We start from the raw sequence: 22,483 nt of genomic DNA on the forward strand, positions 1-22,483 counted from the left end.
CCTCTTCCTCTCTCCTAAGATGAAGATGGTGGAGAAGCTCTCACCTTAACGTTGTTCTTGGTGTCCAATCCGTTGATGAATCCAGACAGAGAGTCCAGGAACCGGTCAGCCGCCGCCCCCTGAACACACACACACACACACACACACACACACACACACACACACACACACACACACACACACACACACACACACACACACACACACACACACACACACACACACACACACACACACACACTCTTAGTGGTGGAGTCGAGGAGAAGACCATGCCTATCAATAGTCAGTAATCAGTCACCTTCTGCAGCTCAAAGATCTTCCTGACCCGCTCGATGGCGTCGTCGATCTCATTGGCCGGGGGGAGGACCTGCGTGCTCCGGGCACCCAATGAGAAGCCGCCGTACCTGCAGAGGAAACGATGATGAATGACACCAGCTGGAGATCAACGATCAGATTGATTGGCAGAGGAGGAGAGAAGAACCACCTGAACTCGTTGACCCAGACCTTGTTCTTCAGGCTGGAACACAAATCACACAGCAGGATAAATCTATGTGCTCTGTGTGTGTGTGTGTGTGTGTGTGTGTGTGCACGCCCACACCTCTTGCCAATGATCTGAGCATACGTCTTCACCAGGTAGTCTGAGATGTTCCTCCCGGTCAGGTTCTGCAGGGAGTCGCGGGCGCTCAACATCATCTGCGGTCACAGGGAATGAGAACGTTCTTAAAGTCCAGGAGAAGATGATCCAGGAGAAGATGGATCCAAACTGAAGAGCCCACAGCGAGCACAGAACCAGGAGGACTGTTGCTGTGGAAGCAGGCGCCTGACCTCGGGTGGAGGTAGACCTCCTGCGCCTGCAGGACAGTCAGGCAGCATCTTCTTCTTGCCGTCGCAGCTGCAGAAGCAGGCGGGGGACGGGTCCTCCATGGTCCAGTTCCTGGAGCTGAAGAGCTCCTGGACGCCGTCCGGGACGTCTGGAGTGTGCCAGTCTTCATCGCCCATGGTGCAGGGGGCGTCTCTGGGGACGACACAGCAGCCCGTTGGACGGTGGAGGAAGCAGAAGACCTCGCCGCCGCCTGACCCTCAGCCCGCTCCACCGTCCGGATCCGCTCCGTGCTGATCCTGATCCCGAGACCTTCGCCCGAGCGACCTGATCCTGGGTCGGGCAGGACCCGGCGCTGGAGCTCTGAGTTTCTGGCCGAACTTCTCGTAAATAGAGTGGAGGTCACATGACCATCGACGGCGCAGAGGTCAAAGGTCTTACGGGATGGGGTGTCCGTCCATGCAGCGAGTCCCGAAGCCCGGAGGTTCCAGCAGCGCGATGAGTAACTTCTGCATGTTGGCGTCTCTGGGGGCGTCGTCACTGGCGAGAAGACACACGCCGTTAGACGGGGCGGCGGTGAGCGGCGGCGGTGAGCGGCGGCGGCGAGCGGCGCCGAGGGCCTCGCCTACCTGATGAAGGTCACCTGGTCCTCGTACATCCAGGGCTGAAGCTCCAGGCTGGGATACTTTCCAAACGGCGGGACGATGAGGCTGAAAACCAGCGCGATGCACACGAACACCGCCGGCAGGACGATCTGCAAGACAGCGGCCACCTTCTGCTCAGCGGCGTCCTCGGGAGGAAGCGTCCGTGTGGCGGGCGATGGCAGCGCGGCGTACCTGAGCGAAGAAGCCCTTCCTGGAGCGCCGGGCGTACAGGAAACGCTTCCACATGAGAGCCACGAACTGCTGCCGCTTCAGACTCCAGCCCGTCACCTTATAGGAGCCCTTCCCGTCCGACGTCTTCAGCCAGTCCGTCTCCCGAGACTCTGCGGCGCCATCGGACACATGACACATCACGTCACATGACCAGTAACAGGACACGTCACGTCAAACTACGAGTAGCAGGACACGTTGCATGACCAGAACCACCCCGTCAGAGGGCTCTCCAGCTGCTGCTGCGTGTCACCTTCTACACCAGGGGTGTCAAACATACGGCCCGCAAGGATGTTCGATCGAGCCCGCAGGATCATTCGAAAGTGAAAAAATGCATAAAAGACAAGAATTTAATTTTTTTAATTAAGTTCAATTCAAGACTTTTCCGCTAGGGGGCGAACTATTCTGGTCAGAGTAGAAGACAATCTGCATCACTGAGACGGACCAATCAGCAGACGGTATCAATGCACCACCTGCTGCTTGTTATCTCCACTTCCTGCTACGCCCTCATCAGCCAAAATGTTGTTATCAAAACAGAGAAAAGTAGATAAAGAGCGTAGAATTTTCAAAAATAATGGACTACATCCCATTTATTTACGGAGACGCACGGGAAACCTTTGTGCTTGGCGTGTTTGCAACAAGTTTAGGTATTTAAGGAATATAATATACGGCGTCACTTCGAGACTCATCACAGTGAAAAATATGACAGCTTGCAAGGAAACTGAGAAGAGATAAGATCAACCAATCACTGGCAGGTCTGAGGAAACAGCGTCCACTTTCAGCCATAGATGAGAAATCAGCGAAGCAGCGGTAAAAGCCAGCGAGCTAATTGCTAGTGAAAATGTGAAATCTAAAGTTAGTCACCAGCTTCACTACTAACGAGTATGATGGAATTCTACTGTTCATGCAACTCCATGCGTTTTCAGTATGTGTTGTATGTGTTTGCATGTTTCATGGACGAAGTTTACACATTTACAGGTAAATACTTTCTTCCTTACACATTTAATAGCACTCTTTTTAGTTTGTAAGGTGTCGGCAGGGATTCAATTTAGATTTTATATACACATGTGGATATGGTTTAAAAATCCCTTTCTTTATAAGTCTCATTTAATCTTAAAATGCATGACTATTCTTTTTTTAATACCAATTACTTGTTAAAGTTTTGTGCCTTTGTACGATCACTGGGATCAGTTGCGATGCAAACATGTGAATGATAAAAGTAAATTACATGTTTGTCTAAGGAAATATGAGGTGTTTCATGAAATGTTTTAGAAAAGGATTGTTCATTAAATTCCAAGATTTTCTTCATGTCTTTGTACTTCTTTACACCAAAACAGAGGACAGACATTATATTTTGCTTATCTATTGCTGAGCGTGCTATTATTTTGATGGTCCGGCCCTCTTGTTCTCGGCCGTGTGTGTGGCCCGAGATGAGAGATGAGTTTGACACCCCTGATCTACACCTTCAGTGGACCTGGTCTGCAAGACCTTGTGATGCCCGAGTAGGTCTGTGTAAGGTTCTGCTCGGGTGCAGGACTCGGAGGTCCTGGGGGTCACGCGGGGGTCCGTTCTCACCCGGGTCTCCATCGGAGTCGTCATCCTTGTTGTCATCTTCAGTCAAAGGTCTCAGACAGCTCTGAGGGTCTCCTCCACCAAAGGCGTGGGTCCTTCGCCGCCGCCGGACAGGAAGTGTTCCATCTACACACACACACACACACACACACTCAGTCCCACATCTGCCTATTTGAATGTGGACCGGGGCGTGGAGGTCGCAGGTCTCACCCGAGGGCACCTCGGTGTCCACGCCGTTATCTTCAGCCACTTTCAGGAAGATCTGCAGAAACACAACGGAGGTCGGGTGAAGGCGTGGTCCTCCTAACGGGGCCCCCGGCTCCCGGACGCCAGACCCACCTCCTCCAGCGTGGTGTCCGACACCCCGTAGCTGGAGATGGCCAGCTCGGCCAGCTTGTCGTCCAGGTCCTGGAAGAGCTCCACGAAGGCGCCGTCCTTGGCGGCGCTGTAGGGCAGCACGTAGGTCAGCTCGTGGCCCAGGTCCTCCACCAGGCGGGCGGCGGGGACGTGGCGGAGGATCAGCCCCGACACCTGGGACACGTCCGGCGGGATCAGCGGCGCGTCGCACACGGACGCCGCCGGGCCGGTTTCTGGGGGCGGAGCCGGAGTCAGACGGGCGGCGGCGGCGGAAGCCGACGCTGAGAGGAACCAAAGCTCACCGATGGTGGCGGCCTCACTTTCATGATCGCTGCCCAGGCCGGCGTCGCTGCTGCTCACCGAGGCGCACTCCTCCTCCTGCAAGGACCCGCAGCCGTCAGCCGGCGCCTCCCCGGCCGAGCTCGGACGCGACGGGCGCGAGGCGGCGTCTCACCTTCTTGCCGAAGGACTCGGTGCTGGCCGAGTTGCGGCAGGAGCCGAGGGAAGGCTCCGCCTCCCGTTTGACCAGCGTCAGGTAGTAGCCGTTGCCCAGCTGGTTCTTCAGGAAGAGCGAGGAGCCCACGCAGCAGAGCTTCCCGTGGGAGATGATGGCGATGCGGTCGCCCAGGATGTCGGCCTCGTCCATGTGGTGGGTGGACAGGATGATGGTCCTCCCTGCACGCACGGGGCGTCAGCCGCAGGCCGGCCGCGGGTGACGGCGGCGGCGGCGTTGTGCTGAGGACGGGGGCGGCGGCGCTTACCTTGGCGGTACTTCAGCAACAGATCCCAGATTCCACGGCGGGCGTAGGGGTCCACGCCGGCCGTGGGCTCGTCCAGGATCACCACCTTGGACCCGCCCACGAAGGCCAGCGCCACCGACAGCTTCCTCTGCATGCCGCCCGACAGCGTGCTGCTGCGGGCGCCGCGCTTGTGCGGCAGCCCCGTGTCACGCAGGATCTGCTCGATCTCCGCCTTCACCTGCTGCTCAGACAGGCCCTTCAGACGGGCGTAGAACCAGATGTGCTCCTCCACCGTCAGCCTGGGGGGGGGGCCGGGCGTCAGACAGGACCGTGTGTGTGTGTGTGTGTGTGTGTGTGTGTGTGTGTGTGTGTGTGTGTGTGTGCGTCTGTCCTCACATGCTGAAGAGGACGTTGTGCTGAGGACAGACCCCCAGGCTCTGGCGGATGGCGCTCAGGTCGGTCCGGATGTCCCGGCCCAGGATGTAGGCGGTGCCGGAGGTGGGGGGGAACAGGCCCGTCAGGATGGACCTGGGGGGGCAGGTTGTCATGGAGACAGTCATTTGAGTGAAAACACTGATTTTATCCACACAATGAGTTTTCCCAAAACTGATTTTGCCAGTTTCCACTCGTTCTCCTCCATGCGGTCCGGCTCGCTCCCTCTCTCCAGACCCAGCGTTTCTAAATCCCTGCTGCCCACCAAGGTCGGTGCACGGCTTCCCGAAGCGATCGACGGGACCTCCTGCTCGCTGGAATCTGCTCCACCCTCACGTCCAACATGTTTCACTTTGAGAGCCGGCAGGCGTCGGCCCGGCGTCCCGACACTCACATGGTGGTGGTCTTCCCGGCGCCGTTGTGTCCCAGGAAGGAGGTGATCTGGCCCTCGTAGAAGCCCAGCGTCAGGCCGTCCACCGCCAGCTTCTTGCCGTGACGATAGACCTTCACCAGGTTCTCGATGTAGACGCCCGGCTCCAGGTGGGCGGGTTCCTCCTCCATGCACACGGCTGCGGACGGAATCACACCTCAATTCTCCGCTCCCTCCGGAGGACGGAGACGGCGCCTCCTGCCCCGGCGGCGGGTAACTGCCCCCTCACCTCCGTGGTTGCCCCGCCGGCCCAGAGGAGCTTTGCCGCTTCCGTCTTTGTCTCCGCACCAGTAGGACCTGGTGAAGGGGAAGAACCAGGGCCGGGGGATCCCGTACTGCCCTGCGGGAAACACGGACGTCGGGTCAGACCGAGCCGCCGGCGGACGTCGGCACGAGAACGGCGCCGAAAACCCCGGGACGATCTCACCTGGGAAGACGGCCTCGATGTACCAGGTGAGGACGCCGTACAGGAAGGAGTCCACGTACATGAGGGCGATGGCGCTGCGGAGGCTGAAGTCGTCCTCCTCCAGCGGGCTGGCCACCAGGTTCTTCCACTGGATGCCCACGCCCTGCTCCTCGAACAGGGCGAAGTACTCGCAGCCGAAGCCGAACGCCACGGGGGACAGGAGGCTCTGCGGGGGGCGGAGTCACGTGAGCCGCGGCTCGGCTGGCGGGCGGCGAGGGGGGGGGGGGGGCACGTCTTACCGCAAACACTTTGGCGCCAAAGCCAATGTAGTCCTGCCAGGCCACGCAGAGGACGTAGGGCAGGTAGAGGGTGAAGTAGATGATTCCCCCGCAGGCCGCCGCCAGGTTGGCCCGGGAGAACGCCGTGCTGATCAGGAAGCACTGCATGATGGTGACCACGGCGAAGGACGCCAGGAACAGGAAGACCACGCCCGGGTCGCTGTACGGCAGCAGGTTCCCCTTCTGCGGGTCAGCGGGGAAACGTCAACGTCCGGAGGAACACGTTCGACGACCGCAAAACGGATCCGGCCACGAACGCTCAGCGACCTTCAGCAGCAGCACCAGCAGGCCGGCGCTGACCAGCAGCGGGATCAGGCTGCTGATGAACCAGCTGAACCACAGGATGCCGTTGTCCAGGCCCATGATCCTCATGGTCTCCTTCAGACGAGCCTCCTTCTCGTACACCACGCTCTTCAGGATGATGGACACCGAGAACATCCACGCCAGCGTCATGAAGAGAGGCATGGAGCGGCTCATCACCCGCAGGAAGCTGGGGGGCAAAGCAGTAGTACTCACAGGTTATACACATACCAGGGGTAGTAGTGGTAGTAGTACTCACAGGTTATACACATACCAGGGGTAGTAGTGGTAGTAGTACTCACATGTCATCTACATACCAGGGGTAGTAGTGGTAGTAGTGGTAGTAGTACTCACATGTCATCTACGTAGCAAGGGTAGTAGTGGTAGTAGTACTCACATGTCATCTACATACCAGGGGTAGTAGTGGTAGTAGTGGTAGTAGTACTCACATGTCATCTACGTAGTAGTGGTAGTAGTGGTAGTAGTACTCACATGTCATCTACGTAGCAGGGGTAGTAGTGGTAGTAGTACTCACATGTCATCTACATACCAGGGGTAGTAGTGGTAGTAGTACTCACATGTCATCTACGTAGCAGGGGTAGTAGTGGTAGTAGGGGTAGTAGTGGTGGTAGTGGTAGTCGTACTCACATGTCATCTAGGTAGCAGCGGTAGCAGGGGTAGTAGTGGTAGTAGTGGTAGTCGTACTCACATGTCATCTACGTAGCAGCAGTAGTAGTGGTAGTAGTGGTGGTAGTGGTAGTCGTACTCACATGTCATCTACGTAGCAGTGGTAGTAGTGGTAGTCGTACTCACATGTCATCTACGTAGCAGCGGTAGTAGTGGTAGTCGTACTCACATGTCATCTACGTAGCAGGGGTAGTAGTGGTAGTAGTGGTAGTCGTACTCACATGTCATCTACGTAGCAGCGGTAGTAGTGGTAGTAGTGGTAGTAGTGGTAGTCGTACTCACATGTCATCTACGTAGCAGGGGTAGTAGTGGTAGTAGTGGTAGTAGTGGTAGTCGTACTCACATGTCATCTACGTAGCAGGGGTAGTAGTGGTAGTAGTGGTAGTCGTACTCACATGTCATCTACGTAGCAGGGGTAGTAGTGGTAGTAGTGGTAGTAGTGGTAGTCGTACTCACATGTCATCTACGTAGCAGGGGTAGTAGTGGTAGTAGTGGTAGTAGTGGTAGTCGTACTCACATGTCATCTACGTAGCAGGGGTAGTAGTGGTAGTAGTGGTAGTAGTGGTAGTCGTACTCACATGTCATCTACGTAGCAGGGGTAGTAGTGGTAGTAGTGGTAGTAGTGGTAGTCGTACTCACATGTCATCTACGTAGCAGGGGTAGTAGTGGTAGTAGTGGTAGTCGTACTCACATGTCATCTACGTAGCAGGGGTAGGGCATCTGCTGGACGTAAACGCCGGTCTTCTCTTTGGTTCCGGTGACGGCGCGGATGATGGCGTGTTCGATGACATCCTGTAAATACGAGAATCCGCCCCAGACGTAGCGCATGTCCTCGAAGGGGTCGGCGCGGGGGCCGGGGTCCCAGTACCTGCACGCATTCACACACCCTGTATCTGTGCTTCTGGCTCTGAGCGTGTGTGAGAGTGTGTATGTGTGTATGTGTGTGTGTGTGTGTGTGTGTGTGTGTGTGTGTGTGTGTCCTTACGCGTCCTTGATCTTGTTTGTGCGCTCCACGTTGTCGATGTCCATGCGGATCTTGTAGTGCAGCTCTTCGGGCAGCCGGCTGTCGTTGGCTCCCACGTTGGGGAACACGATCCCGGCCCAGAACCTGCGGTCCTCCAGGAGAACCATGGACTGGTTGACCAGGCGCTCCTCGGTGGACACGGGCTCCAGCTTGTCCAGGTTCACGCACTGGGGTCGGGGGTCAGGGGTCAGGGGTCAGGGGTCACGCGAGTGGCAGGCGTCCCGTCACGACACGGCCGGGAGCGACGGCGAGCGAAGGCCGGTTATCTTCTCAAACCTCCATGAAGCGCGAGATGCTCAGGACGGCCTGGTCCGTCTCGTTGAAGACGTCCCTCCACGTCACGCCGCCGCCGGGAGCCTGACGCTCGTCCACGTGGCGGGACAGGAAGTGCGAGACGTCCGACACCGTCCAGCCCGTCTCGGCCAGCTGGGCGTGGAAGAAGGTGGCGGTCACGTTGTTCTTCAGCAGCGTCTGAGGAACCGGGAAGGAGGTGGACCGATGAGGAGAAGACTCAACGTTTCATGAAGGTTTAAAGTAAACATCTGGCCCGGCAGACGTTCCGTGGCTCCTGACAGAACAGGGGGGAGGAACCACGAGGAGGCCAGAGGGAGAAGCATGAGGAGAAGGAAGGTCCTTCAGCAGGTCTCTACCCTGATCAGGTTCATCTGCTCGCTGTTCTCCAGGAAGTCCCACACTTTGGGCCTCATTTCTTCCCACATTCCTCCCAGGTCCCTGAACACACCGAGCTCCTGGAAGGTCCGGTTCACCTACACACACACACACACACACACACACACACACACACAGTGATGACACACACACAGATATATACACACACGCACACACCACACACCCACAGATATATATATATATAAATACACGCACACACACACACACACACACACACACACACACACATACACACACAGTGGATCAGTTTTATGGATGACCAGAACATTCCAGAAGTTGGTTCTGCAGTGAATTAAGTTTCTTCTCCAACATCTGAAAACAATCAGCTGAAGGTTTACTAGAGTCAGAGCAGCAACCTCAGACGGCCAGGGGAACTCCTGCTGATGATCATCTTCACCTTCTTCTCCATCCAGAGGCTGGAAGAAGCTCCTCCTGTTCACCTTCTTTTTCTTACTCTTCCAGAGAGCCTGGAGGAGACTCTTCTTCATCTTCAACTTCTTCTTCTTCTTCTTCTTCTTCTTCTTCTTCTTCTTCTTCTTCTTCTTCGTCCAGAGGCTGAAAGAAGTTCGTCCTCTTCACCTTCATCATCCAGACGCTGGAGGAGGCTCGTCCTCTTTATTTCTTCTCCTTCATCTTGATCCAGAGACAACAGGAATGAAACTCCTCTCCTTGTCCTTCTTCATCTTTTGGATGACAAGATCCTCTTGTTTGAAGTTCAGGTAAGTTCAACCTAGGCTTGACCCTCTGCTGCTGAGACCGACCTCTCAAGGACCGCTGTGCGGGCGGATGGGGAGTCTCCCAAACAGGAAGTGATGTCATTACCTCGTGGATGACCTTCTGCGTGGTGGGTGTGTGGGGCGTGTAGAGGATCTTCCCCAGGAGGAGCGGCTTCAGGGCCTGCCAGATCATCCTGGACATGGGGTTGGAGTCCATGTTCCTCACCAGGCCATTACAGTAGGGGGCTGTGGGTGCGCACACACACACACACACACACACACACACACACAATTTTTGTCTTTGGATTTACAACTTATAAATCAGACACAACCAGAATTTAAACCAATCCCCTGTCAATAACACATCAGTCACCTGTCAATCACCCATCAATCCCACACCTGTCAATCACACACAAATCCCCGGTCAATCACACACCTGTCATCGATCAATCACACAGCAGTCAATCACACACCAGTCATCGATCAATCACAAACCCATCAATCACACACCAGTCATCGATCAATCACAAACCCATCAATCACACACCTGTCAATCACACACAAATCCCCGGTCAGGTTCACACCAGTCACCAATCAATCACACACCAGTCACCAATCGATCACACGGCAGTCACCTGTCAATCACCCGTCAATCACACACCAGTCACCAATCAATCACACACACCCGTCAATCACACACCAGTCATCCGTCAACCCCCCGTCAGTGACTAATGGTTTCCATGGTTTCCATGGTTGCCATGGTTTCCGCGGGTGGCCGACGGCGTCTTACTGGAGGAGTTGTCGTAGTGCGAGGCGGCGTCGTCCTCGCTGCTGTTGTGGTTTCCGAACAGGGCCTTGTAGTTGCTGTCCTCGTACCAGTTGAGGGACTTGATCTGCAGCCCGCCGCCCTCGGGGTGCCCGCACACGATGCGGGACACGGCCTGGTACATGGCGCTGGGGGACGAGGTGGCGTTGCGGGTCAGGAACAGGATCTCGTTCCTCAGGTCGACCCAGCTCTTCATGCCGGCCAGCTGGGGAGGAAGACCGGGGTCAGAGCGAGCGGGAGGAACAACGGCGTTGGAAGGAGGGGCTAGAGACACGCTGAACCTCCACTCCATCAAACTACCAGAGGATCTCCTGGCAGAGAGAAGACGATCACTGGACACACACACACACACAAACACACACACACACACACACACACACACACACACACACAATGTCGCTCTCACACTCACGCACACAGCGCCTGACTCAGCATCCATGAAACACGGCAGTCATATGTTTCAAAATAAGCTGAGTGTGTGTGAGTGTGTGTGTGTGTGTGTGTGTGTGTGTGAGTGTGAGTGTGTGTGTGTGTGCGTCCTCAGGGTAAAAAACACAAACTGTGTCAGTGTGACTGCACTTTCACCTCCTTAGTCTGATTTCATCCCCACCAAACAAACAAAGCTTCCCTTCACCAGAGCAGACTGTTAAACCCAGGTTACAGTGTTAAACCAGGTTAGAGTTAAACCCGGGTTGGATGGAGCGTTAATTCAGGTTAGTGTTAGGCGGAGTATTAACCCGAGTTAGTTGGAGTGTTAACCCGGGTTAGAGAGTTTGACCTGGATTAGATAGAGTGTTAACCCAGGTTAGACTGTTTAACTTGTTTTTGACAGAGTGTTAACCCGGGTTAAACCCTCTAATCCTTAACACTCCGTCTGCTTTCGTCAGAGTTAACTAGGTTAGAATGTTTAACTTGGGTTGGGCGAAGTAATAACCCAGGTTACAGCGTTTAACCAGGGTTTTATGGAGTGTTTAACCCGGGTTACAGTGTTTAACCCGGGTTATAGTGTTTAACCTGGGGTAGAGTGTTTAACCCTGGTTGGATGGTGTGTTTACCCGGGTTAGAGTGTTTAACCTGGGTTAGATAGCGTGTTTACCCGGGTCAGAGTGTTTAACCCGGGTTGGATGGCGTGTTGACCTGGTTAGAGTGTTTAACCCAGGTCGGATAGCGTGTTGACCTGGTTACTGTGTTTAACCCGGGTTGGATGGCGTGTGAACCCGGGTTAGAGTGTTTAACCCGGGTTAGATAGCGTGTTTATCCGGGTTGGAGTGTTTAACTCAGGTTGGATGGCGTGTTGGCCTGGTTACTGTGTTTAACCTGGGTTAGATGGCGTGTTTACCTTGGTTAGAGTGTTTAACCCAGGTCGGATAGCGTGTTGACCTGGTTACTGTGTTTGACCCGGGTCGGATGGCGTGTGAACCCGGGTTAGAGTGTGTAACCCGGTGCTCAGTGTCAGTGTGGAACGTCCCCTCACCTCGATGGCCAGGGAGCCCAGGCTGTCCAGGAGGTTGTTGGTTGCCTTGGCGACCTGCTTGACGGCCTCGGGGTCGGACTTGACGTCCCGCTGTCAGACAGGAAGTCACGTGATCGTTCCCGCTCCGGGACAATTTTTCAACACCAAACAAACAGATCTAATGTGTGAAGGCTTCTGGGAAGTGACTCCGGGAACAAGTTGTAACTTTATGCGTCCGATCTGAGAGGCGGCTTCAGACGGGAAGGCGGGCAGGGACTTCTGGGAAGAGATCCCTTTCCTGCCCAACGTTCAGGAGGTGCCGGTTCTCCGGCGGGTTCCTGTGTTTCCTCGGCGGGACGCTCGCCTGCTTAAAGTTACAGTTACGCCGAGTCCTCGCGACCCCCCGAGCCCGGGTCCAACCCCCGTCGCCGCAGACCCTTTGCCTGCTCTGAACTTTCCTGCCGGTTTCGGGTCTGAAGGGTTGGACCGTCTCTGCCCGTCGCCGTGGAAACGCTGTGTTCAGGCGGAGACAGACGGCGGCCGTTTGTCTCCGCGGCGAAGCCTCGCTGACGCACAGAGACTTCAAACAGGCAGAGAAGCAGCCTGCAGGCCACGAAATCTGAGAGGGGGGGGGCACGCCCACACACACACACACACACACACACACACACACACACACACACACACACACACACACACACAAGACACGCCCTCAGCGTGTCTCGGCAGCGAAAAGTTGTCCCGCCTGGTATCGCTCTGCCCTGCTTCCTGCCTGACAGGCATTTCTTACCCGGATGGGTTTGAGGAAGTCCAGGTTCTGGAGGAAGTTCTGCTCGGCGGCGTCCAGCCAGGCGGGCGACGCCCTGCACGCCGCCTCCTGCACCAGCAAGGATACGGCCGGGTCCGCGATCCTCACGAAGTCCCGGGGGCTCCTCTGCCCTCCTTTGCGGGGACACATGTCCCTGAGGTGGACCCCGAAGCCCCGGAGCAGCACCTGGGGACCAGCAGAGGGCGACGCGTGGATCAGCAGGACGGACGTCTCCTTTTTCCTCACAGCGTTTCGTTTCCTCCTCGTCAACCTGAAACCTAACCTTTAGATTCGACTCAAAGATCACTCTGTCGGAAATGGACCTTCTCAGGAGGTTTGCGGTCCGCGTCAAAACCATCTCAAGTGTGGGGACGCGAGGACGCAGCGACCAGACAAAAGTCTCTTCAACAGGAGTTTGGAAAATGGAAGAAAAAAGAAGAGTAGAAGAACATACAGCGGCTAAGCTGCGTTTCTTTCCTGACCTTCTCCAGGTCCACGTCGGCCTCCATGATCTCCTGGACGCCGTGCTGGGGGAAGGACACGTTCTTCAGCAGGAAGCTGGACAGCGTCTCGTCGTCCCGCAGGAAGTGCTTCAGCTTGAAGCCTGAGGGTGGAGAGCAGAAGACAGCTGGCGGACCTCCTGCAGGCACCTCTCAAACATCTCAAACTAGGTTCCTCTGTTGATGTCGACACGACAAACCCACTCTTTTACGAACGTACATGAAGGACACCTGCTTCTGATGAACACATGGATGACAGACACAACCCCGAGGTCAAAGGTCACCGGTGGAGGGAAGCCCTGACCAAACAAGGTGAGGCGGGGCGGCTACATGTTCTCACCTGCCCCCATTCAGGAGAGGCATGTCATTGAATGCCCACACACACACACACACACACACACACACACACAGAGGTTCTGCAGGTCCCGACAGGCAAATGCTGGAGTTTCCTTCCCACACTTTTAACGGCTGAACAAGCGTGTGGTTTCCAAGGGAAACCCGTTGGAGTCAGACCTGGACCAGACCTGGACCAGACCTGGACCAGACCTGGACCAGACCTGGACCCCAACAGACGGTTCCAGGAAAAACCCTTGATCTTCTGTCAGGGAGGCTCTTATTGTGAAGGTCTTGGGTCTCGGGCAGTCCACCTGAGCTTGTTAGTGCCGGGTCAGCGCTCTGACATCAGCGGCTAGGAGTGATATGATTGGTCAAATGAGCTCCAGCTGAGAGAAACGTCGCCTTCAATCAGCCTCGCCGCTCTGGGCCAATCAGAGCTCAGTTCACGGGCCGCGTCACGTGGCGGCGAGCAAAGCGGGGAAAAAAAGCCCCGTCTCTCCGTTCATCAGCAAAGTGTGGTGAAAAGAGGGGGGAGGAACCTCTGTGAACACCAGCGGCGTTAGCTTGAAGAAGCATGAGGTTCTTTCTGCAGCGTCAGCGAGTAGCATCCGCTCTGAGTGAAACCAGGACCAATTCCTGGAGGAACACGGCGGGCGGAAGGGGGCCGAGGGTGCCGGAAGGGTTAAAGCCGGCGGGCGAGGCGGGGGTCAAAGGTCGGGCCGCGGCTGAGAGGGAGGTTTGTCCAGCTGCAAGGCGACCGGGGCGGGGTGAACCCGGTGACGCACGGCGGGGCGCCGCCCGGCCGCGGCGAGGACAGGCCTCACGCCGGCAGCGCCCGCTGGGCGGGGGGGCGGCAGGTGAGCCGACACCCCCGCAACAGAGGGGGGGGGGGGATGGGGAGGGGGGGCACAAAAACCTCCCTCGCGCCTTCAAGCCCGTAATTAACGGACAAAGAGGCAGAATTCTGGCTGCTCGCTCAGACGGAAGAATCCAGAGACGACGCCGCCAAACAGGAAGCCGCTGTCAACCCCGGATGACTTTGGTTCTCCACTGGATCTCCATCAGCTGCTCCCAGCTTCTCCAGCTCCACCAGCAGGGACACGCTCATTAGCGCCGGCTTCCAACCCGGTCCCGGCCGGAGGAGGGAGGAGGGAGGAACGCGAGCGGGGCCGGAGCCCTGACACCAGAGACCGGGGGGCCCCGAGACCCAGAACCCCGAGACCCAGAACCCCGACGCCCAGCTCATCAAACTTTAGCTCGAATGTTCTTGGAAGCTCCCAGTCCCGCCCCGATAAGCAGCCGTGACCTCCAGGCGCGACGTCCTCGGCCGTACCTGACTGGCTGCTCTGCAGGGCCTTCAGGGCCCGGGCCAGATCCTTGAAGCCTTCCAGGCTCTTATCGTTCTGACTGTAGAGCAGGATCTTCTTGGCGTCCGAGAAGAGACGGGAGATGCTGAGGAGACACCGGTCACGGGATCCGTGAGAACAACACCAGGCATCCAGGCAAGACCAGGCCCGGAACCCCCCAGGCATGGAACCCCCCAGGCCCAGAAGCCCCACTCACATGGAGTCGTTGAAGTTCCCCACGACGCCCGGGGACTCTCCCGGCGTGGGGCTGCGGAAGCAGGGGTTGTTGGCGTTGCAGAGGATCCCCTGTATCCACGGCAACGTGCCGGCCGACGGCATGGCCTTGTTGGGGAAGTGACCTGCGACAGGAAACAGGAAGCGGGCGGTAAATAGCCGAACACGTGGCTTCTCCCCGACGGGGACGGAGTGTTCCTGAACATCCACGCCGCGGTGACCCCGCTCCGGTGACCCCGCTCTGGGCCGGGGCCACGTGGACCCCGTGATCCCGCCCGGACCTTATCTGACCGGGCCGGGGGCGGAGCCTCGGGGGGCGGAGCCTCGGGGGGGCGGAGCCTCGGACGCCGTCGCGACCTTCAGTCAGAACGCTTCGTCCCCGGCGCGTGATAAGATAACGCACGCGCAGGAGGAAAACACGCTTCTGGTCAATCAATCAATCGATTATTGATTGATGGCTTGGGTTTGGAAAATCGAGAGTCCACAGGAGAATCGATGACGTGATTATATTTCATCACGCCTCCTGTAAACCCTGCGTGTGTTACATTCATAGTTCATCATATGCTTTCATTACAGGATTATATTCAGATGTAGAATCAATAGGATCTGATTTTATAAATATTTCATATTAATTTAGATTAGATCATATACATGTATTTATAAACATATATGCACACACACACACACACATATACACACACACACATATATACACACATATATATATTAATTGGAATTGGATTATTTTTCAATAAAAAGGAGAAAATATGGCAAAACCAAGAGCGGGTGTAAAATAAAGACATCAGAGGTGTGAAGGAGGTTCTCCCACTCTTCTGGAGAAAAAGGAAGTTCCCTCAACGTTCCCTGAATGTTCCTTCAGATTTGGTGGCGTCCAGACAAGAGATGTCCAGCCAGGAGGCTTTTCACTCCAGGACACAAAATCACCCTTGTGTAGTTTCAATCACACACACACACACACACACACACACACACACACACACACACACACACACACACACACACACACACACACACACACACACACACACACACACACACACACACACACACACACACACACACACACGCTTTTGTTGTTGGTTGTTGAGGTAAAATGACTGGATTTAATCAGAATTTATTGAAAAATAAAAGGGTGACGCAACCTTTCGTCTCAGAGACACACACACACACACACACACACACACACACGCACACGCACACGCACACGCACACACACACACACACACACACACGCACACACACACGCACACACACACGGGACTGTGGGGGAACAATTATCAGAACCAGTTCATAAAAGTTTGATGGGACAAAGAAGCATCATCTCAGCTGCAGATGAAGCGATGAAGCAATCAGGGTGTAGAAACAGAGACGTCCTTAGAAGAGTTTCACAGAAGGTCTGAGGAGAGTCCACAGTCCAGGGTCAGTTTCAGAAGAACTCAAAACATGGACTTGGACCTTCTCGGGTTTAAATGTGTTTATCGGATCAGCTTTTCAGTCGCTTCATTTTCCGCTCCTCAAATTTCAGACCTTTGTTTCCTCTTTTTCACCCAAAACCAGGAGGTGCAGAAGGAGGACCAGGAGGAGGAGGGGAAGAAGACCAGGAGGAGGAGAGGAGCAACAGGGCAGCAGAGGAGCAGATGGTCCCGTGTCACAGTGACCCTGGTCCTCCTGGTCCTCCTGGTCCTCCTGGTCCTGCAGGGAAAGCAGGGTAAAAGTGGAAGCAGCTGAGAGTCGGACGGGTCTCGGCGTGTCGAGTCACGAGTCTGTGACTCACAGCATTCCTGCTGCTGCTGCTGCTGCTTTCACAGGAAGCTGACAAACACCACTTCCTGCTGGCCCACAACCACCGGGACCAGGACCTGCAGAAACACCAGAACCAGGCCCCCAACCACCAAAACCGGGCCCATAACCACCAAAACCAGGCCAAGAACCACCAGAACCAGAGCAGACCAGAGAACCGTGTCCACAACCATCTAAAGAAGTCCAACAAGCACCGCAACCAGAAACAGACACCAGACCACCAGATACCCGAGTTTGTAAATAAGATAAAACATGAGAGCTGAAGAAGTTCCAAGTTCAAAGGATGGCTTACGCTAACTGCCAGCGGCAGTTCTGTTAGCTTAGCTTAGCTTAGCATAACATGACATTTGGCACCAAGACTTTGCAAAGGAGCTCAGTGATCCAGGCAGCGTCTGGTTCACAGAACATGGGCCTCAGCAGGGGGCTGGGCTTCAGGGTCACATGATCGAAGGTTCAGGTTCAGGGTTCCACGTTGTGGTTCCACAAGTCAGGAACCCTGAGGCCGTCCTCTGCTAACATCAAATATATCACTGCTTTCCCCTAACAGAGATAAAGTGTGTACCCGTGGCCTCCTCCAGCATTCTGAACCTTCTCAGAACCCCAGGTCTCTCCAGGGTCGAGTTTTAGGGTTCTTGACAGCAGCTTCTACAGACCCACTGATGGACACCATTGTTCTGTTCAAACAATCTTCTTTTCCTGTCAGCTTCTCAGAGGTCACCCCAGCCAATCATCTGACTCCATCTAACCGTGTCTCACACCACAATGTCATCTGTAAACCCCTAAGTCCATGGAGCTTCCTGTCCAAACTCATCTGACAGCCTGTCCATCATCAGAGAAGGTGACGGGGCCTACAGCAGACCCCTGGTGGAGCACACCTCTGGTAGAACACACCCCTGGGCGTGCACACCGCTGGTGGAGCACCAACCTGGTGGGGAGCACACCCCTGGTAGAACAGACCCCTGGAGGTGCACACCTCTGATGGAGTCCCATCTGATGGTCCAAATGTGATGTGTTGTTGATGAAGCTGAACATGTGGCTCTTTAATCAATTATTGATCCTGATTGCAGCAGATGACCTTTCAGCAGCAGGTATCTGCTGCAGCTTCAGATAAACCACCATAAAGTGGATAAAGAAGGGGGCGGAGCCTCCAGCAGCCCGTGTCTGTTCCTCTTATCAACCAAGGATCAGCGACCTCCAACACTCTGGGTCCATCACATGGTTTCGGGATGATCAGACCTCCGCTGAGCGGGAGGCGCCTGCCGGAGAACCCGGTTCTGACACGTCAAGAGAACCAGCTCAGCTCCATCAACCCTGTTCACCACAACTTGAGGACCTCATGTAGTCATTCAGTCCATGGTCCTGCTCTCACCTCCGTGACAAGATGAGCTCTGGAGCTTCAGGGAGCCCAACAGTCAACGACACCTTTGACCAAATGATTGGGTTAATTCCCCTTTCATTCATGAAGACGACGAGGCGGTGACGGACCAGCCTGGTCTCTGCTGACTAAAGCTCCACACACGGAAGGAGATGTTCACAGGTGGTCCGCCAGGTGTTCGAGATGCACCTCATTCCTGCTTATTGTGAGCGGAATCCGTCAATGAAAACCTACGTAGTATCTGCAGCGCCGCTGCCTCCAACATCCTCCTGGTGGCAGCTCTTCTTGCTCCAGGGGCCGGTTTCAGCCCAGGGGCTCGCAGCCACACCGCCAGAAGATATCTGGACGGGTTTAAATACGGTCGGGCTGAAAAACCCCAAATGCACTGCAAGGGGAGATGGTGGCCAGAGAAGGTGAGAAGAAGAATCCCACCTGAAGGTTCAAGGCTCACCACACCCAGGTGTCCTCGAAGGCAGGCCACCAACCTGCTGGCATCTCCTTTGAGGACAACGTTACTCCACCATTGGCCAACGACCAACATCATACCAACATCTGCTCGCTTTTCTACATACTCTGGGCTGCTAACTTCAAGCTAACACACACACACACACACACACACGCACGCACGCACGCACGCACACACACGCACACGCACACGCACACGCACACGCACACGCACACGCACACGCACACGCACACACACACACACACACACACACACACACACACACACACACACACACACCTGAGCAGTACAAGTACATTCCAGATTTGGCCGCTGCTCAGAAAGGACAGTCAGAAGGCTTAAACCAGGGTGAGGTCATAAACTATGGATGTATCTTTGGCTAGTTTGTCAGTTCAGACCTTTGATTCCCCAACAGGCTCCCACTGGAATAACTCTATGGTACTGGAGGATCTCTATGGTACTGGAATATTTGTATGGTGCTGGAATAACTCTATGGTACTGGAGGATCTCTATGGTACTGGAATATCTGTATGGTGCTGGAATATCTCTATGGTACTGGAGTATTTATATGGTACTGGAGTATTTATATGGCACTGGAGTATTTATATGGAACTGGAGTATTTATATGGTACTGGAATATCTGTATGGTACTGGAATAACTCTATGGTACAGGAGTATTTATACGGAACTGGAGTATTTATATGGTACTGGAGTATTTATATGGTACTGGAATATCTGTATGGTACTGGAATAACTCTATGGTACTGGAGTATCTCTATGGTACTGAAGTATTTATATGGCACTGGAGTATTTATGCGAAACTGGAGTATTTATATGGTACTGGAGTATCTCTATGGTACTGAAGTATTTATATGGTACTGGAGTATCTCTATGGTACTGAAGTATCTCTATGGTACTGAAGTATTTATATGGCACTGGAGTATTTATGCGCAACTGGAGTATTTATACGGTACTGGAGTATCTCTCTGGTACTCCAATATCTGTATGGTACTAGAGTATCTCTATGGTGCTGGAGAGTCTCTATGGTACTGGAGTATCTTTATGTGTACCTACATTAGATGCTTTCTGTCTTCACCCAGAACCCTCTCCAGAAACCCCTCCTGCTCCCAAAGCTCCCCTAGCATCAGATCGCCTCGCATTACAACCCCATGTTTGTCATTTTGCGTCGAACCTGGAGCCCGATGTCCACGAGGAGCTCGTCCTCGCTCCTGTCACAGGAGGTAACGGATTGAGTCATAGCACCCCTTCTTTGATTTTCCTCAGAGACCACAACTCCTGAGAAGAGACCCGGTGGTCCAGAGGAGGACAGGCAGGGTCCTCTGGCTGGGGTTGGATGGTGTCCCAGTTTAAGACCTTATGCATCTCAATTCCACGGGCAGAGAAAGCCCGGCGCAGAAGGCTTGCTCCTCAGCCAAAGGAGGCTCCTCAGGCCTCAGGACTGTGAACGCCCACTGAGCTTCAGCAAAGTCTCAGACGTAAAGCAGAAGCTGCCAAAGTCAGAACATTTACCTTTGGGCTTCTGTGGAGGATGACCACCCATTCCAGCGCTACCACTGCCTGTAGGCCCTGGACCATCTTCAGATCATAAGGTATCTGCTGGGTGGAAGCCGCGCACGTCTAAGAGCGCTCCTTTACTATTGTGATTTCTGCTAGAGGCCAATCTGCGAGCTCATAGATCTGCATTACCTCCTGGATGATGGAGGGAAGCTGATGAAATATGGAGAGAAAAGGTTTCTCCAATACTTATCGACCTGAACTCGAACTTCGTCTTGCTATTTGACCGGAGGGCGTCTCCTTGCGAGAACATCAGGTCTCTCCTGACATTTTCGTGGAACCACAACCACACCTGAAGACCATCTCTGAAGGTTCTTTATGGACCCTGGACTTGTAGAGGTCAAACTCGACACTAGGCGGGGCCGCGTGACCCGTCGGACCGAGTCCAGACCGGAGGAACCCGTTAGAACCCAGACGTCTCTCCATGGCGAGGTGCCTTCAAAGAGGTTATCTGCTACTCACACTCATGCTGCTCGTACGGAGGGTAGTTGAGTCTCACTGCGATGAGGATGAAAAAGATGAAGAGCGGCCACAGGATCTCCACCAGGAGCTGGAGCTGCAGGACAAGGAAGAGCGGTTAGGAAGCTCCACGAGATGCGGGTGAGTAGAACCTAGGGTCGGTCGAGGAGGAACCGAGAAGAACGGATCCACGGCCCTCGGGTTCCGTGATGGCGACTTCTGCCGGAGTTCGAAGGTCAGGACAGATTACGGTCGTTATCAGGAGGTGAAGGTTCAGACCAAGACAGCGGGGACGCGGCAGTTTGAAGTCCCAGTTCCAGAAGGTTGGAGCTTCAACCCTCGTTCCTCTGACTTCTACAACTCCGAGAAACGGATCGGAGGAGGCGGGGCTTCCGACGGGAGCTGTGACACTACAAACTTCCGCAGCCAATCCCAACGCAGAGTTCTGACACGAACACGAGAGCCAGGAGGATCTTCGTGAACGTGGGAGAACGTCAGAAACGTCGGACGACAAAAGGTCCATTGGAGATTCCAGGAGCGGGAAGGTCCTCGGGGTTCTTCTGCACAGTGAGCGACCGTCGACGTCCAGGAACAGCGGGGGTCACGTGACATGATGACATCATCACGCGTCTTCGGACCATTCAGGGTGACGTCACGGCAACAGGGCCGACGCCCACCTGGAGAAGCCTGGTTCCACCAGACCTTCTGGAAAGTTCTCTCAAACACGCAAGTTCTGATGAAGACGGACCGCTTGAACCATCCATGACTGAGACACTGATGGGATATTATTAACACACACACACACACACACACACACACACACACACACACACACACACACACACACACACACACACACGGCCAGGAATTGATCTTTTCTCTGCTTCCTGCAGAGACTCCCTGCCGTGACCTTTGACCTCCTTCCAGGAGCTCAGGTGGGACCAAAGCTCAGAACCAACCGGACCTTCTGGTCTTCAGCGATCATGAAGGTTCTCCAGCCCGAGCTGGTCCTGAAGGAAGCCAGAGGAGAACATGGAGCCTCTCCCACGCTGCAGTCTGGTCCCCTTCACCCCTCTGTCGCCATGGTTACAGAAAGCCGTCCACCACCATGACCCGAAAACTAGGAGACGGCGAGGGGGCGGAGCCTGGGCCGGGCCTCGCCGCGCTCCCGGGACGTCCAGGCCAAAGGTTTCCGAGGACCCGACCACGAGGAACCGAGGAACACGGAGTCCAAGGCGGGACGGCGGTTCCACGAGACGGTGACCCCGTCCAGGACCTTCTAGGTGTCTCAAGGACAAACATCAAGAGGGTTCAGGACCTTCGTTCCAGGCATGAAGACCAGATGACCGACCCCAGACACACTCATCACTTATGGAGCACCTGTGTGTGTGTGTGTGTGTGTGTGTGTGTGTGTGTGTGTGTGTGTGTGTGTGTGTGTGTCTCACCGTCTGGCGGCGGCGGTAGGTGAAGTTCTTCCACAGCAGCAGGCCGAGCTGCGTGGCGACGGCCATGCCGGCTGGAGGATCTGCATGGAGACAGTTGGAGGTCAAAGGTCAGGCTGATACCCAGCCTGCTGATCTCACTCACTCTCACTCTCTCTCTCTCTCTCACACACACACACACACACACACACACACACACACACACACACACACACATACATACACACACACACACACATACACACACACACACACACACTCTCTCTCTCTCTCTCTCTCTCTCTCTCTCTCTATACACCGGCCATTAACCCTTTAGACTCCTCAGGCTTCAGTAAAACACACTCTGTTCCAGACGTGATGTTTCTCCAAACACCCACCAGTCCTTCTGGGTGCTTTGGACGAGAACTTCAACCCCTCGGGTCTGAGCCACCACACACACCCTGGAGACACAGTCACAC

The 22,483-nt window shown here is 55.0% G+C and overlaps 1 protein-coding gene across 1 annotated transcript in view; it reads right to left on the reverse strand.

Moving 5' to 3' along the window:
• The window catches only part of abca1b (ATP-binding cassette, sub-family A (ABC1), member 1B), a 28,871-nt gene that overhangs the window by 5,440 nt on the left and 948 nt on the right, over window positions 1–22,483 (reverse strand). The window contains exons 2-34 of the mRNA XM_086178751.1: window positions 22,029–22,108; window positions 20,587–20,680; window positions 14,871–15,012; window positions 14,641–14,759; window positions 12,954–13,075; window positions 12,454–12,657; window positions 11,685–11,774; window positions 10,175–10,415; window positions 9,491–9,630; window positions 8,629–8,745; window positions 8,255–8,449; window positions 7,940–8,145; window positions 7,646–7,822; window positions 6,235–6,457; window positions 5,929–6,150; window positions 5,651–5,855; window positions 5,453–5,563; window positions 5,188–5,362; window positions 4,758–4,889; window positions 4,383–4,660; window positions 4,076–4,296; window positions 3,924–3,999; window positions 3,604–3,854; window positions 3,475–3,526; window positions 3,268–3,390; window positions 1,657–1,805; window positions 1,450–1,574; window positions 1,262–1,360; window positions 826–1,015; window positions 599–693; window positions 485–517; window positions 299–404; window positions 45–119 (exon numbers count right to left, since the gene is read on the reverse strand). Of these exons, the coding sequence (XP_086034877.1) occupies window positions 45–119; window positions 299–404; window positions 485–517; window positions 599–693; window positions 826–1,015; window positions 1,262–1,360; window positions 1,450–1,574; window positions 1,657–1,805; window positions 3,268–3,390; window positions 3,475–3,526; window positions 3,604–3,854; window positions 3,924–3,999; window positions 4,076–4,296; window positions 4,383–4,660; window positions 4,758–4,889; window positions 5,188–5,362; window positions 5,453–5,563; window positions 5,651–5,855; window positions 5,929–6,150; window positions 6,235–6,457; window positions 7,646–7,822; window positions 7,940–8,145; window positions 8,255–8,449; window positions 8,629–8,745; window positions 9,491–9,630; window positions 10,175–10,415; window positions 11,685–11,774; window positions 12,454–12,657; window positions 12,954–13,075; window positions 14,641–14,759; window positions 14,871–15,012; window positions 20,587–20,680; window positions 22,029–22,094 (4,854 nt within the window). The 5' untranslated portion in view covers window positions 22,095–22,108. The remainder of the gene's footprint in view (window positions 1–44; window positions 120–298; window positions 405–484; window positions 518–598; window positions 694–825; window positions 1,016–1,261; window positions 1,361–1,449; window positions 1,575–1,656; window positions 1,806–3,267; window positions 3,391–3,474; window positions 3,527–3,603; window positions 3,855–3,923; window positions 4,000–4,075; window positions 4,297–4,382; window positions 4,661–4,757; window positions 4,890–5,187; window positions 5,363–5,452; window positions 5,564–5,650; window positions 5,856–5,928; window positions 6,151–6,234; window positions 6,458–7,645; window positions 7,823–7,939; window positions 8,146–8,254; window positions 8,450–8,628; window positions 8,746–9,490; window positions 9,631–10,174; window positions 10,416–11,684; window positions 11,775–12,453; window positions 12,658–12,953; window positions 13,076–14,640; window positions 14,760–14,870; window positions 15,013–20,586; window positions 20,681–22,028; window positions 22,109–22,483) is intronic.

This window comes from Fistularia commersonii, chromosome 31 (assembly GCF_037954325.1).
Source record: "Fistularia commersonii isolate RoL2024-O1a breed Wild chromosome 31, RoL_Fcom_v1.0, whole genome shotgun sequence".
NCBI lineage: Eukaryota > Metazoa > Chordata > Actinopteri > Syngnathiformes > Fistulariidae > Fistularia > Fistularia commersonii.